Source organism: Panicum virgatum, chromosome 4K, assembly GCF_016808335.1.
Source record: "Panicum virgatum strain AP13 chromosome 4K, P.virgatum_v5, whole genome shotgun sequence".
NCBI lineage: Eukaryota > Viridiplantae > Streptophyta > Magnoliopsida > Poales > Poaceae > Panicum > Panicum virgatum.
In genome coordinates this window covers 34,421,975-34,437,473 of record NC_053139.1, presented here as the reverse complement: position 1 = coordinate 34,437,473, position 15,499 = coordinate 34,421,975, and the positions used below count along the sequence as shown (strand labels likewise).

The 15,499-nt window shown below is 46.8% G+C and overlaps 1 protein-coding gene and 1 long non-coding RNA gene across 3 annotated transcripts; one reads left to right on the top strand and one right to left on the bottom strand.

Annotated features, from left to right (window-relative positions):
- Positions 1-519: 519 nt before the first annotated feature.
- On the bottom strand, positions 520-8,388 carry LOC120704851. 2 transcript variants are annotated; one of them, XM_039989386.1, is made up of 2 exons: positions 7,944-8,388; positions 520-890 (listed from the first exon to the last, which is right to left on the bottom strand). In XM_039989386.1, exons 1-2 carry the CDS (start codon positions 8,310-8,312, stop codon positions 753-755), a joined length of 507 nt encoding a protein of 168 aa, XP_039845320.1. In that variant the 5' UTR covers positions 8,313-8,388; the 3' UTR covers positions 520-752. The 2 variants fall into 2 exon arrangements, with proteins under 2 accessions (XP_039845320.1, XP_039845321.1); XM_039989387.1 differs by lacking the exon at positions 520-890 and adding an exon at positions 7,068-7,176.
- LOC120704853 lies at positions 1,705-4,720 on the top strand. The gene is made up of 2 exons (XR_005687703.1): positions 1,705-2,061; positions 2,986-4,720. It is a non-coding gene; the product is annotated as an uncharacterized LOC120704853 (long non-coding RNA).
- Positions 8,389-15,499: the final 7,111 nt, after the last annotated feature.

Here is a 15,499-nt window from a genome sequence, read left to right as displayed (position 1 = left end):
TTATATTTTTTTATAAATTCAAACTTGGTTTGTAATATTAATTCAATTTCATACTCTGTGTTGTAAAATTTGTGGAATGTTGTATTCTCTGGACTGCTTTGTTGATCCTGTTTCAAGTGGTTTAATCGGGATTTTACCCGACAGCACTGCCGGATTACTCCGTTTTAAGTGTGTGTTAACCCTAGTTACTGTTCGGGGCTGGTTAGCGCAATTAAGCCGGATTAATTTAGGTGGGACTGCCACAGTAAATTGTGTGGCCATTCAAATTGCCTTCATTTGTGAAGTATCTATTTCTTGAAGTTGAAAAGGATGAGCTTTCAATTAAGTTTCTAATTTTGAGTACATTCAGATATACATGGCGCTTCTCATCAATTTGTGTTGTGTTTTTAGCAAGTTTACTATAAAAAAATTCAAATGGCAGAAATTGTGTTGGCCTTGCCCCTGGGGTTAAGTTTGACAAGAATCTGCTCTGCTTTAAGTTTCAGCCAATCAAGGATATGCAGGCGCAAAACTGGACAGTGACCAAAGAACATGATAGGCAAATAAAACGATTTCAGTAAGCAATCCATGGCCTAGTGTTCTCAGTGCTGTACTAGTGTACTTATCTCATTTCATTGGCATGAGCCGCCTACATTTTTTGGCCATGGCCTAGCATCTGTACATCTCTCTCTTGCCATGACCTAGCAGGTGGCTTGCCCCTCGGCACCTTTTTGGCTATCGTCTTCGACAGCCGGTTCTTGGCGCCCAGCACTTCAGCGTAGCACCTGGGCGCCTGCTTCTTTCTTCTGATGTAAGGGGTAGTCTTCTTCGCGAGATCCTCCACGCAGCTGACATCGGCCAGCGATGTGAAGGACTGGGATCTTCCCTTGTACAACTTGGACAGCCCTGTTCTGCAGAGAGCGAGTTGGTTTAGATGTTAGAGATGACGATGCTGGTGTGAAGCATGCCTATATATATATATAGTAGGTCTATTGGGTACCCTAGGTACGGAATAAGCTATTCCATACCCGAGCTAGCCACCGCCCCAGGCCGCGTAGGCGCCCGGCTTCGGTTCCCCGCCGCACTGGTTCCTTTTCCGCGTACCCCCACCGCCCCGAAGCAGTTTCTTCTCCTCCCAGCTCGCGATCCCTTCCCCCAGCCAGCCCCGGCCCAGATACGTTTTCCGACGCCGCTCCTCTCATCATCGGGGACTGGCGCCGCCCAACCCCAGCTGATGCTCCTCCCGTCGCCGATCTGGAGTCTGGCGCCTCCCGTCACTACTGATCCGTTCCTGACGCCGCATCTCATCCCGACACAGCACCTCCTCCCGTCGCCGCTCCCCTCCTCCGACGGTGATCCCTCCTCCCAACGCCATTCCACAAGACCGTCCTCCCGTCGTCGTCACCCCCGGGAGATCCTACTATGGCCCACCGACGAGATCCTCCCCTGGCCTACCTTTAGGTCATGGAGGAATTGATGGCACGGTGTGGATGAATCGCCTGCGTATCCCCGCATTCAAGGTGACGCCCTCCCGTTCCCGATGCCGCTCACTCCTCCCGTCGCTGTCGATCCTCCTCCAGCCTGCTCTCTGATCAGGTGATTCCCCCTCATCTTTTGTTGTTCCTACGGTTAATTCCGTGCAAGCTCTAGATTTGTCTGCCGGTGCTCATTCTTTGATGAATCGTCGCTGGTGGTTCCCCCGCCAGTGCAAGGTGCTCCTCTATCCTCACTCCATTTGATTCCCCTTAATTTTGGTCACATTTTTTCTTTCGTACCGATGATTCATCCAGATTTAGTTCGAATTAGGTTATAATTTGTTGCAATCGGTAGCTGCATCATGATTTTCCTTGTTTCATTATTCTTTAGTTTTCCCTGCCGTATTCATTTCAGTGGGTATTGCACCTGACACTGTCGATTTGCTGAATGGATTCTCAGCACAGATTGGTCCACAGATGCATATCAACCCGAGCAAGGTGGTGTTCGAGCAGCTTCCGATTTGGTTGTCAATCGGATTGGCGACGACGGTCACCAGGGATCCAATCTCCTCCGCTATAGCTTGGGGTTCCTTCCCTGGAGCGGCAGGTTTGTTTGGATGAGTATTCATTAATACCTACGTTGAGTCTGATGCCCCCTCTTTTCTCACATTAATTCGATTCTCCTGCTGTTGCCTGATTACCCCTATTGGTGGCAACAATTATTTGTGATAATGATGATTAGGTTGAAGAATTAAATTGAGTACCCACTGCTATTTTCAGTCAATTAACGTTCAATCCTCCCTGCTGGTGATTGATTGTCTGTATTGCTGGTGATGAGTTGTGATTGGATCCCTGGTGTTATTTAGAGTAGTAAGCGTACGTATTAGCAATCCCAATTTTTTAGTGACAGCTGGTGCAGGAGCAACCAGGTCAGCTTTTTCTATTTTCGTGACCTGAGCGGTTTGAAATATTTCTGGCATATTCTGTTGCGCCTCGTCGCCTCCTGTCCTGGTCACATACATCATCGTAAGTTGTGGTGATGAGTTGCTGTTTTCAATCTGACCAAATCTCCTTTAAATGCTCATTCAGTCAAGGCTCCGTAGCTTCTTCTCCACATAGTGAACTTTGGGTGCCTCGTATAATTTTGTTGTTAAATGTTGATGTTTGAACTGTTCATCACTTGAGTTTCTTCATGAGATATCCTGCTGCCTACAAATGTCCCTGACTGGCGAGTTACGGGCAATGAGCACCCCCAGCCTCAACCAGCTTCGATCTGAATACAGCCTGTAGAACAACCTCTGTTGAGAAGCTGAGTGCCAGCACAATCCTTTGAACCCTGCTCTGTTGTGGGAATTATAACAATTAACTTGCCATGTCCGTTCTAGTTCAGTTAAACAATTACCCTGCTCTGTAGTGAGCTTGGCAATGACTTGTGAATTAATTGTTTCTTGGGATTAATATTTTTTATTTATTACTAGTTGTTCATTGTATTAGTTTTTCAAAATACCATAAATGATTTCCCTGTTCTCAGTTTATCTCCGTCGCTTGTGGATAGTCTGAGGACACAAGGAGCATATTCCGTTGGGTCTCCTCTCCAAGACTTCAGATGCTCCTGGTGCTCCTTGAAAAGCTCGGCTTAAGGCATGAGAGGTGAGCTCTTACCTATTGCTGCTTGATCATTTTATGAGTTCTTGTGTTTCCTTAGACAGAGGCATGCTTAACCTGTTTAACTGATTTACACTTTTGGTAGTAGTTTTATATTAAGTAATTCTTTTCCCTGTTTAAAAATTGAATAATAACTGGATTTTTTGTTCTTTTGTGTGGCTAGTGAAGGAGTTTTTTAGTTTAGGTCTGTCACTGTATTCTAAATCTACTTCATAGGGGCATCTCCAGTGTTCAAATCAAACTCAACTGAAAAGGTAGTGCCACGGAGGATTTGTTCGATTTCTACTGAATCAAACATAATCACAGCAACGCGTTAGGGATCCATCATATAATAAAATACACCATTTCTATCTCACCATCCTCAAGCTGTAGCCTTGATGAGCACATTGTACTAGCGCACTACTTTTTGCCCATTATTTAACTACCTCGGTTCGACTTGCCTTTAGCATTTGATGCAAGTAATCTTTTGATTCCGTTTGACCACTGCAGTGTCTAAATCGAATCAAAGTTCTGCTCTATCCTGTCACGGTTCGATTTCCATGCACACTGGAGGTGCCCTAATTCATGCTTTGTATGTCTTATATGGAGAAAGAATATGCAGAAATGAAGCTCTTCCTTTGTGCTGATCATAGCTTTTTACTTAGTATATTCAGTCCTTTTCTTTGCCATTAAATTATGAAATCTCTGGTGCATGTATACCTTTGGACCTTGTTTGACCTAAATATTTACATGTTCATTGCAGCTGATTAATACTCGATTGTTCATGGATACTATTTATGGGATGATGTTAAAGTTTTAAGGTTGCTCACTGTTACTTTGCTTATGACACCTTGTAGGTTAGATGGCATCTAGTAATCTCTGTTGCTTTATTTTAGTTTTGATGGCACTACTGTTAATATTGAGCCCCTCTATACAGCGTCAGCATGATTGCATAAATGGAATAATCATGGCTAAACTGAAATGGCTCACCGAATCTAAGAATAAAGTAAACAAAAGATCTGGAAAACTTAAACCATTAGATTGGATTGGAGAAATTTTTTTCTTAAAAATACACAGGTGCATTGCTGCTGCGATTCGGATGAAGGATATGGTTGGACAATCATGGAAAAGCAGGTTGAACTTAGAAATGGCTGGAAGCACACCAGACTAAGATCCAGCAGCGCAATCTGAACTGCAGCGCTTTTTAGGTGCCAAATATATTAAAATGGCAATGAGGCCAGTATATTAAAATGTTTTTTTTGCAGATGTGGTGGACACCACGATCTCTATTGACAGTGCCATCTTTCAGCAGTACCCATCATCACCATCAGGTGTTTAGGGATAGTTCCCCTTGTTCATCACTTGATGGATTTTGTGCAGAAAGCATCAGTTGTACAGTAGATAGATTCTGAGTTTCATGTATGGATGGTATGTTTCGAGCCTATGTGTATAGATTCTTATAAAAATATAGTTCGGAGTGTCAGGTGATGCCATTTCGACTCCACCTGTGTTTATGGTATTTATGAACCGGCTTAGAAAAATGTGTGGTGTTTGTAAGATAATGAAATTTTAGCATCAACATGTTTTGGTATATGAGATTAGGAAACCAAAACATTACTGTCTGTCTGTATATCGCGCAACTACAAAACATTTTGTTTCTTTGGAGCACAAAACCTTTTGTTTTCTGCTGCTCTGGGCATACGAATCAATTTCCTATCCTAGTGCTTGTTTGGTCTCATCAACCTCTGTTTCCCTTCTCTAGATATTTGTTTTGTGGTTTTTTGTATGGATAACGTTGCCATGCATGCAGATCGGAGAGAACAAATGTCCGATTCCCTGGCTTGTACCTTTTTCCGTAGGCAGGAGAGGACGCTTGGTCAAACTGGCACACCAACGCGCGCCTGAAAAAAAGCGGGAGAAGCGAGCGCAAGGTGATGGGCGGCAGCGCGTCAACCAGCGCGCGTTGTTGGTGCGCTTGAAAAAAATGGGCGGGAGAAGCGAGCGAGGTGGTGGGCATCGCCCTGTACGAGGTTGGTTGCGTCGGGGGTGGGTGGGACGCGCGCTCGAGGTTGGCTCAAGTATGGAATAACTGTTGCATACCCAGGGTAGAGATTAGCCCTGGCATATATATATATATATATATATATATATATATATATATATATATATGAGAATTTGCCAATTTGACACTAGAAAAAATAAGGTTTGCATATTTGACATCCAAACTTTAGATCTTATCCGTATGTCCCTAAGTTAAAATTTTGTTGCCTATTTGACATTTTAGTGACTTCTGTTAGCTTCCACCGTTAGATGTGTGGGCCAGGCAGTATGAAAAGACTAAAATGCCCTTGAGTCTAAGCAGAGGCATGCTTGCATGTCCCTAAGCTGCTGCGATGCCAAGCAGGCAGCAATGCAGAGCTCATGCTCACCATCCCCAATGAGCAGCTGGAGCACATCGCCAAGTTCCACGAGGAAACCGACCTCTGGTTCATCACCCACCTCGCGCGCTTCCTCCCAGCGGCCAGGATCACCACGTCCTGGTGGGCGACGACGTGCTGACGAACTGCCCCAGAAAAGCCTACTTCCTGGTCCCGGCGATGCTCAACCTCCGCTCGGCCCTCGCCGCCGCGGGGATCGACGGCCGGGTCAAGGTGTCGAGGGCGGTGTCTGCACAGGCCCCGGCGTGGTCAGGCGCCGCGGGCCACTTCCTGCAGTTCCTGGACTCGGCCGGCTCGCCGCTGTTCGTCAAGTCCAGCTCGTCGGAGGCCAGCGACGCCAAGGCCGACGCCGCGTACGCTATGCGCGCGCTGAGTGTCCCGGGCGCCTCTCGCCATTCCCTTTCGCCTCACCTCGCCGCACTCACCCGCCGTCGTGTACCCTTCGCGCTGGCTAAGCGCGCACCGCGCCTGAGCCAGAGCCGCGGCCGCCATTGCCAAGAAGGCAGAGCTCCACCCTGGCCGCCACTGCACCGACGCCCTCGCTTCGCGCTACCGCTCCGCTCTCCCCTGCCCAAGTCCGCCGCCGAACCAAGCCACCCGCCATTGGGGCCGCTCCGCCGCGGGTCCCGATTCGCCTCAACCGCAGCGGCTCGTCTCGATTCCTCGCGCGAGGAGCTCCCTCACGACCTCACCGACCTCCCCTGCACCTCGCCCCGGCCGTGTCGTCGGCCGGAGCCACCTCCCCGCCGATCGCCACGCCGCCATGGGAGCCGCCCCTGTTTATGTGCCGAGCCGCCGCCGGTGAAACCCCTTTCGGCCCTCTCTTTCGCCCTTTTTACTGCACCAATGGCTTTGCCCGATCGCCGTAGAGCTCGTGCTCGCTACGCCGCAGCATGTTCGCCGCCTGTTCGCCGGCCGCGCCGCCGCCTGCCATGGCCGCCGCCCGCACGTCGCCGCGTTCGCCGCTAGCCGTCGCAAGCACGAGGTGCGCGCTCGCTCGCTGATGCCGTAGAGGCGATCCCCATCCCCGGCGAAGGCCACCGCCGCGTTCGCCCATGGGCATGTCCGGCGCGCCGCGGCTCCGCGCGCTGGCGTCGCTCGCAGCGAACCTGCTGGCGGCGAGACGGGGCCGCGCGGGCGGGCGGGAGCACGCGCTGGCCTCCGGCCTCCACGCCTGGGCCGCCGTGGGCGGACGGGCGGGCAGACGGCGGCGAGCCGCGGCGGCACCGGCGGCGCGAGCAGTGGCCGCGCGGACGGGCGAGCAGCGGCTGGGCGGGCGGGTAGACGACAGCGAGCCGCGGCGGCACGGGTGGGCGAACAGCGGCGAGATGGGGCCGCGCGGACGGGCGGGAGCACGCGTTGCCCTCCGGCCGCCATGCCTGGGCCGCCGTGAGCGGGCGGGCGGGCAGACGGTGGCGAGCCGTGGCGGCACAGGCGACGCGAGCAGCGGCGAGGCGCGGCCGCGCGGACGGCGGCGCTGGCGACCGAGCATCGGCCGCGCGGACGGGCGAGCAGCGGCCGCGCAGGCCGTCCCCTCCCGTGACTTCTTTCCCTGCCTGGCCTCCTCTGTGTCTTCACGCGTGGGCAGAAGGGCATATTGGTCATTTCGCGATGCAGCCCCACGTGTCTAACGGTGGAATCTAACAGAAGCAAACAGAGTGTCAAATAGGCAACAAAATTTTCAGTTGGGAACATATAGGCAAGTTCTGAACTTTTGATGTCAAATAAGCAAACCTCATATTTTCTAGTGTCAAATAGGCAATTTTCTCATATATATTCTGGCAAGTTTCAGTTTGCTGAACAATAATGGAATCATCAATCATGGTTGGGTAAATAAAACAGCGGTCAGCACTGATGAAATGGTTTCAGTTGGACCGTTTTGCGCAATGATAATGGTGTGTGTCCTCTAGTTTGATTTCAACACAATATCTGAAATCTGCATTGGCGAACTCAAGTTTCCAAACTATATACTATTTAGTATTTACGTCATACTAATTGAGAATGACTTAATTGAGCTCTGAAGGAAATTCGGAAACTGATGGATAGGATAGGTTTCCTTTTGTAGATCATTTTTGCACCTATTTTGCACGAAGTTTAATGTTGAAATCAGCCAAAAAATGGGAGCTTATTGTTCAAGACCTAAAGCACTTAATCACAATCTAGAGCTTATTCCTAGTACCCGAAATGTTGTTCAATGACCCTTATCATAGTCAGTGGTGAAGGTAGAGCAAATTGGAGGGGTACATTTGCTTTGTGAAGGTAGAGCAAATTGGAGGGGTACATTTGCTTTATGGGTGCACAGAGTTGAATCATAGGTTACAAATATGGTGATAATTTAGACATAATCACTAAGTACCTTCGCCCCTGATCATAGTCATAGCTAGGCTTGAGGCGTGTGTGTTTGTACCTGAGAGCCGGAAGATCCTCGAGCATCGTGGACAGCGCGTAGAGCGGCCCGGCGGCCGTCCCGCCGGCGGCCGCGCCCATCTGCACCGTTTCCGACCCCGACGACGCCAGGGAGGACACGATCCGGCCGGGAGGAGGCCGACGTCGCGCCGCCTTCGCCGTCCTCCTCCTCGTCGGTGAGGCTCGACGTCGACGAGAAGAGCGACCACGTCGCCGCCGACGACCCGCCGGACACCGTCCCGGCCGCGGGCCCCTCCGTGCTCCCCGACACCCACCAACCGCCGTCGCCATCCCAGCGGTCGTCCCCTTCACCTCGCCGCCGCCGGCCATGCAGTGCCGCCACCTCGCGGGTGTCGTCGTCGTCCCCCATCGATCGGACCGAAGCGAACGCGCGGCGGCACGGCGATCGAGCAGCTCGGAACGCACGGCCGGTCGGGGCTCGCGCGGCGTTTACGGGGTGTTTTGGAACAGCGACTAAAAAAAAAGTCCCAGAGATTTTTTAGTATTTAGAAATATTAAATAAATATTAATTATAAAACTAACAGTAGAATCCTGGGGTTAAATTGCGAGACGAATTTAATGAGGTATCTTAATCCATAATTAGCGAAAGGTTACTGTAGCATCACTGTAGCAAATTATGAATTAATTAGGCTCATTAGATTCGTCTCGCGAAAAAACACTCAGCTGTCAAAAAATATTTATAAACAGATTTTATTTAATACTATAAAATAATAAGATTTCTTTTGATGTGATAGGGACTTTTGAAAAAATTTGGGATCCAAACAGGGTCTATATACGGCCGGGGGCGGAGGGGATCATGGGCTGGATGTAGGGATGGCAATGGGTACCCGAAACTCGAGTACCCGACGGGTTTTACCCGATAAGAAGACGGGTATGGAATGATTTTTCTACCCGTGAGTATATTATTGGACAAAATCCTATACCCATTGGGTATGGCGGGTACGGGTGTGGGTTTATACTACCCATACCCGCCTATCCGTGGGTAAGAAATACCCGCAGGAAAAACAAATGAGCCTAAGTATCTAACTCATTTTAGCCCATATGACCTATGAATTTAGCTCAAATCCAATTAAACTCACCTAGTATATATATTGTTGAACCCTCTCTAACTCATGTTAACCCATATGAGCCATTAACTTGTTGAAATGAAGCTTGTAATGATTTATTTTTCATGTGAATGTCTAATATTTATATGTAATACTCGGGTATGATTTCGGGTGTGGGTTACCCGACGGGTAAAAATTACCCGACGGGTACGGGTATGGAATCATTTTCTTACCCGTATGCGGGTACGGGTAATCCGACGGGTAAAATTTAATCCTAACAGATACGGATATGGGTGGCCGCTACCCGACGGGTATATACCCGTTGACATCCCTAGCTGGATGGAAGAATCGGATTGGCTCGGCGCAAACATGGCGAGGCTAGAGAGAGAAAGCGGGAGTGGATATGCACGTTGGGCGGAGGGTGTCCTCTCTCTCTCCTCGTCTCCGGATAGGGCTCGGCGCCCGGCGGCGGCGGCCTGATCGCCAACGGGAGGGGGCGCGGGACGGATGGGTCGGCTGAAAAGTGAAAAAAAAGGAGGGTGACAGGCGCCACGCCAGCTCGATCCGTATATCCAGCCGCCCGATGACACCGTCGATGGAGGGTGGACGGTTCAGATCGACCGTGCATCATGCACCGTGTTTATCAGAATTCAAATTTCTTTTCAGTTTCGTTTTTCTTACTGCGTGCGTGGACTGTTTGACCGGATGACGGTGGGTCCCGTTGCCGGTAAATGTTTTTTCTTCTGATTTTGTGCGTCCGCCTTTTTCCAGCTGGATGGACTCGTCAAAGATTATATTATTATCATTTCAAATTTCGAAAAATGCTTATCGTTTTGTACGGGTTGTGTATACACGTGGCATGTCAGGATAGGGATGAAAGATATTTTCCTCTCTAATTATTCCATCCCTTCCTTAATTTCGCTTGGTCGGCCTCGACATCATCATGCCATACTCCTCCTCCTCCTCCTCCTCCTAGTGCAGCAGCGAGCGATTAATCAAATCATTTTCCACGTGGATCCCTGCATGCGCGCCAGCCTGGCACAGATTTCGTTCTCCCGGCATTTATACTATTCCATAATTTGATCCGTAACGGACGAGAGTGAATACGGGTGGGAATAAATTTGCCGTAGTTATCCGGGAAGTAATTAAATGGTGGTGGTGATTAATTGAGGAGGAACGGTACGGCTCGAACCTCCGAGATAAGCACTGCGTCCGTACGTGCACGACACAAACACATCTCGATCGTGGCTGTCACTGCTGCAGGTTTAGCGAGCGAGCGAGCCTATCTGCTTGCTTCTCTCTCGGTGGGTTAGCTAGCTAGCCAGGGATAATGATCCGTCCATGAGAGTTTATGATGTTTCAGTAACATTCCTAGTGCTCTTTTTCGACGCGCATCAGCACATGTGATCCGAGTTTCAATTTGTTCTTGGCTAAACTTCTATGAGGAATGTTTCAGTAACCGGTCTGTGGGGTGTGTGCAGAGTGTATATTTATTTATGTGCTCATGATAATTAAGAAAAGGCAACCTATAATTGTAGAATGGTATTTCGAGAAAATGGACACCCCTATTAATTTGAGCAACTGGCCACAAATTTATCTTGCAAGGTTTATGTTTATTAAACCATCAAATTAAAAAATTGTAAATACTACATTTTAAGAAAAAAAATATTTGTAATATATTTCAAGAACAGTTTATTTGCATCCATATTTTCTAAATTTACTACTCCCTCCATTCCAAATTGTAGTTCATTTTGATAAATTTAGATACATATTTTTTGTTATATAGTATCTAGATATAGTGTTTATATAGATGCATGGTAAAAGATTTGCTAAAACGACCTACAATTAGGAACGGAAGGAGTAGATTCATGCCTGTGTATTGCTACGGGATTACATCATGATCAAATAAAATATCACCACTTTAACATGCACAAAATACTAAATAGGCTAAGAAGCAAAATAATTATAATTTAGCAAATGCATTACAAAATTATATTGCAACTCAAGAGATAATAATACAACATGACATGATCCATGTGAACCAAGTATAACTACTAATACATCTAGTTAATAAGGACATATGTCATATAACATTGGTTAACTTTGATTGTCTGAAGCTTCTAGTTTGTCTTGACCAGCTAGGCGTCAGGATGGCAATGCAATGCAACCAGCCAAAGCCCAGCGCTTGACAGTCTGATCGAGACTGTTCTGGTAATAAACAAGAGCGTGGCAATCTCTGGTCCTCACACCGCATGTTGACGTCAGTCTGTCGTCGTCGTCCTACGCGCACGAGCACTTCTTTCTTTGTTTTTGGGTTTTCTACGACGGTGGACGCGCCGTGATCGGAGGCCTCCTCCTATCCTCCGTGTATTACACGACTCAAAAACAAATAATAGCGGAGCTAATTGAGGATGTAACAGCTAAATTCTACATGGATATAGATATGTGTGCTCTATTTCAAACAGTAGTGAGGTTATTCGTGTTCATAAAAAGAAGTTAATAGAGGGTTGTTTTGGAGAGCTGCTTCCAAAATAGCTTTACTGGTGAAGCCAAAGCTAGTAAAGATATAAAAATGACTTCACTTAGCTTACAAAATAGCTCACACTACTTGCATATGAAACTGCTGATAAAAACACCTCCCAGATGGGCCCTAATTCCAAACATGACCCAAGACCCAAGCCCTTTAGGAAAAGGAAAAGCATGAGACAAGGGGTGATTGGGCCTTTATTTCAATTGTCCTGATGATTAATTGAGCCTGTCTTTAGCCTTCTCTCAAAGCAAGCCAGACAAGATCAGGACAGTTTAGGAGTGAAAGGTTAGGCCGTAATTCAGGCCCAAAACCAGAAACTAGGGGGCCTTTTTCGCCCATCTCGGTGTTCGCCAATCCTATACATCTTCCGGTAGATTTTTTCTTCTACATCTTCTAGTGTTTGAGATTCGTGCAATCGTCTACAACCATTGGATCTCATACACTCAAACCCAATCCCTCACCTTCTCTCTCAGCTGTGTGCCCAACGCCGCCGCCCCGACACGGGCGTGCGCGCTGCCGGCGGCCTTCCCCGGCGTGGTAGCGTGCTCTACCGCCGCCGCTTGCCTTCCTCGACGCGGGCCCGCGCCGCCGCCCCGGCCTTCCCCAGCGCGCACGCCGTCGCCGCCGGCCTTCCTTGGAGCTCCCCGCCGCCGCCCCGACGCGGGCACGCGCGCTGCCGGCGGCGGCTTCCCTTGCGTGCTTCGCCCCGCCCCGGCCGCCCCTCCCGTCGTGCTGCCACCCGCCGCCCCACGGCCTGCCGGCGCGCCGCCGCTGCCAACCGCGTGTCGCTGCCTTTCACGCGGCCGGTCGGCCGCCGCCGCCGCCCGTGCCGTCCACCAGCGACAGAGAAGATGCTAAAAAATGTCGAGATTCAACATTTTCCAAATATTGTTCAACATTTTCAAAGTATTAGTTTAACATTTTCAAAATATTAGTATAACATTTTCAAAATGTTGATTCAATATTTTTAAATGCTAGTTCAACCAATTTTTCAGTAAAATGTTGAATGGACCATTAGTTGGATCTTAATGGGTTTTATAGGTGAGTTGTTTAACTATCTTTCACGAGATATGTAAGAGGCCCCCTAGGTGTTTCTCCGCGACAGTTTGTTCAGACTGGCTGTCCTCTCTACCTGATGATGCTGAATTGCTGATGCGTAGTAGCTCTGATGATAGTCTGATGGTCTCTGTCTCTAACAAAGTCGTTGATGCTAGGCTGTGAGCATAAGCACTTTCTCGTCCCTTCCTTTTACCTTCCTTTAGTGGAGCCCTTTTCTAGTCGAGTCTTCTGCAATCGGTTCCGTCATCCTGTGGTCAGAACGTACGCACCACTTGGGCATTTGATGCACTTAAAAAATGTGATGATTTGACCTTCCACCTCTCTTTCTTCGGTTTTGGCGGAGTAGGATTTCTCTTGTTGCAGCATACTTATAAGCATATAATTTCTCTTTCCGAGGCATGTCTAGTGGAAGTTGCCGGCTCTGCAGACTGCATCTATAAAAGTCTAAATAATGCAGCGCGTCTTACCACCAACTCTCATGTAGGTAGTTCAGTTCCATGTTTTCCCGACCACCTTTCCCCCCGTTCATTCCTTCAACTAAGGAGACTGCTCGTTGTTTATTCTACTTAATTAATGCAGTAGTTTGCATAATTTTGTCCAAAATTCTGCGCGACTCAATAATTTATATTTTTATCCTATTTCTAAGACATCTCTCAACCGCATAATATTGCCTACCAACCTATCAATAATCCTAAGTAATTGGCATCTTGCTACTAAAAGAAGTGTACTTCCATCTGTAAATAGCTTAGGATCGATTATTCCACCCACCTATCCTATCAATAATCCTAAATTATTGGCATCTTGTCAATAAAACGAAGTACTCCATCTGTAAATAGCTTAGGATTGCACCAAAAAAATCGAAATGAGAGCTTAAATGCTATCACATTGAGTTTCAATATTTGAAAAAAAAAACACTCGATCATGATGAATAAAGCTAACCCAAGCAAATGAATTGGCTTGAATTAACTAGTTCACTCGTCATGGCTATGCACGTGTGCGAACATGCGTGCAGCTGTGCAACCAACCGGTCAGGGTTCGAGCCCCAGGCCTCACACCATGCAGGAGCGCATATTTGTGCGGTGGAACGGATGCATCTAGTTGTGTGGCCCAACCTCGCTTTTGGCCGCTGCATAAAAGAAAACCCTTACTAGCATGGGTAGGGTTTGGGAAATTTTCTCGACTAGAAGAAGATTGAGCTTCTACTTAATACAAGGGGGCACTATTTTCACACCGATTGATTTTTTTTATGGCTATGGACGTGTAGAAATAGACGACGAAATGGGATAAGCGCGGATGTAGTAAGATAGATTTTACGATGAAATGCTGAAACAAGCATGGTAGTGACAGCAATTATGTAATTGGCTACCGTACAAAGCATATGCAAAATGAAATTGGAACGATGATTAAGAAAACCCAAAGCTGGAAACATATGGTTAGCCATTTCATCAATGTGGTAAAAAGCCGCATTGGATGTGCATGTTCTCTCGTATACGGTAACAGGACAGGCAACATGTGGACGCTTGGTAGATTTTTTTTCCAATTTTGGACGGGGCAACAAAAATATCTGTTACAGTCCGCTACTTCCTACCAACCATTTAGCGACTACAAACCGTATGGCTAGAATAACCTGGGCCGTCCAAACGTCGGGGTCGCACAATGCTGGCCGCCCATTTGGGCTCAGTGACTTCGGCTCCAAATAGATACGAGTACTCCTCAAATCATTTAGCTTTGACCAGGGATTTTGACCGCTTCAAATATTAACTAGCAATGTTTCTTCGAAAATTTTAGCTGGCAATAATAATATCTGAATGATTTCAGTTAAGTAAATTGGAACAAAATTGTAGGTTAATCATCAAAAGTCTAGGACAATATTATGCCATCGGTCTTCAAATAAACTAATCAATATGTACCAAACGTCAAGTATCTAGCCACATATTTAAAATGGTGAAGTATGTACATGTAACCTTTTGCACATAATTTCGGTATATTTAAGATACTATATATCTAACATCGCTCATGTTGGACTACTTAGATAGCACGATAGTAATATTTAAAAGAGTGGACTACAGTAGACTCCACCTACAGTAACTATAGGTAATTTTTATTCTTAAAAGAAATAGACTATGTAACTAGGGTGAATTCTAACTATAGCAAAATAAAATACGATGAGTATATATGAAGTGGTATGTGGCTCTAACTATAAGTATGAATATAACAAGTTGACACATAATATTGTTAGGTAGTGATCGAGATGATGGTAGCATGACATGGTTACGTCAATGCTAGGGAAAATAATAATATATGAGATGCTGACGTACATAGGGTCTGTTTGAGCCTAGAGGCTAATTTCTAGTCAGCTAAAAATTAGCACTAGACAATCCAAATAGGGGACTAAACATGGGCTAAAAATTAGCTCTCCAACTAAAGTTTAGTTTATTAGCCCTCGAAACCAAGCTAATGAGAGCTAATTTCTAGCAGCGGATAGCAAAATACTCCCTTTTTATAGGAAAATGATGTCGTTTTGAACAAGCTTTGAATCAAACATTGGAAATATAAATCATGAATAACTTTTAAGTTATTGAATTTAAAAAAGTGAAAGCCATATCAAAAAGTACTTTCATAAAAATATACATATATATCACATTTTTAATAAATATTTTTATAAAAATAAGCAGTCAAAATTATACTTTGAAGATCGTATTGCTATCTTAAACGTCTTCTATTTTATATGTGAACACTACCAGAAAATTTCACATTCGTCGCTGGCGTTAGCACTGACTACATTTTGAGCCGGTACTAAGGCATGAATTTAGTACCGGTCATGAGGAATAATGCCTAGAGAGCCGGTACTAAGGCATGAATTTAGTACCGGTCATGAGGAATAATGCCTAGAGAGCCGGT

Bases quoted from the DNA above. Each gene is read 5' to 3' on its own strand.
- LOC120704851 (XM_039989386.1), bottom strand. From the start codon at position 8,312: ATGGGGGACGACGACGACACCCGCGAGGTGGCGGCACTGCATGGCCGG. The intron at 891-7,943 runs GTACAAACACAC...CGCTCTCTGCAG, and splicing joins GAGGATCTTCCGGCTCTCAG to AACAGGGCTGTCCAAGTTGT.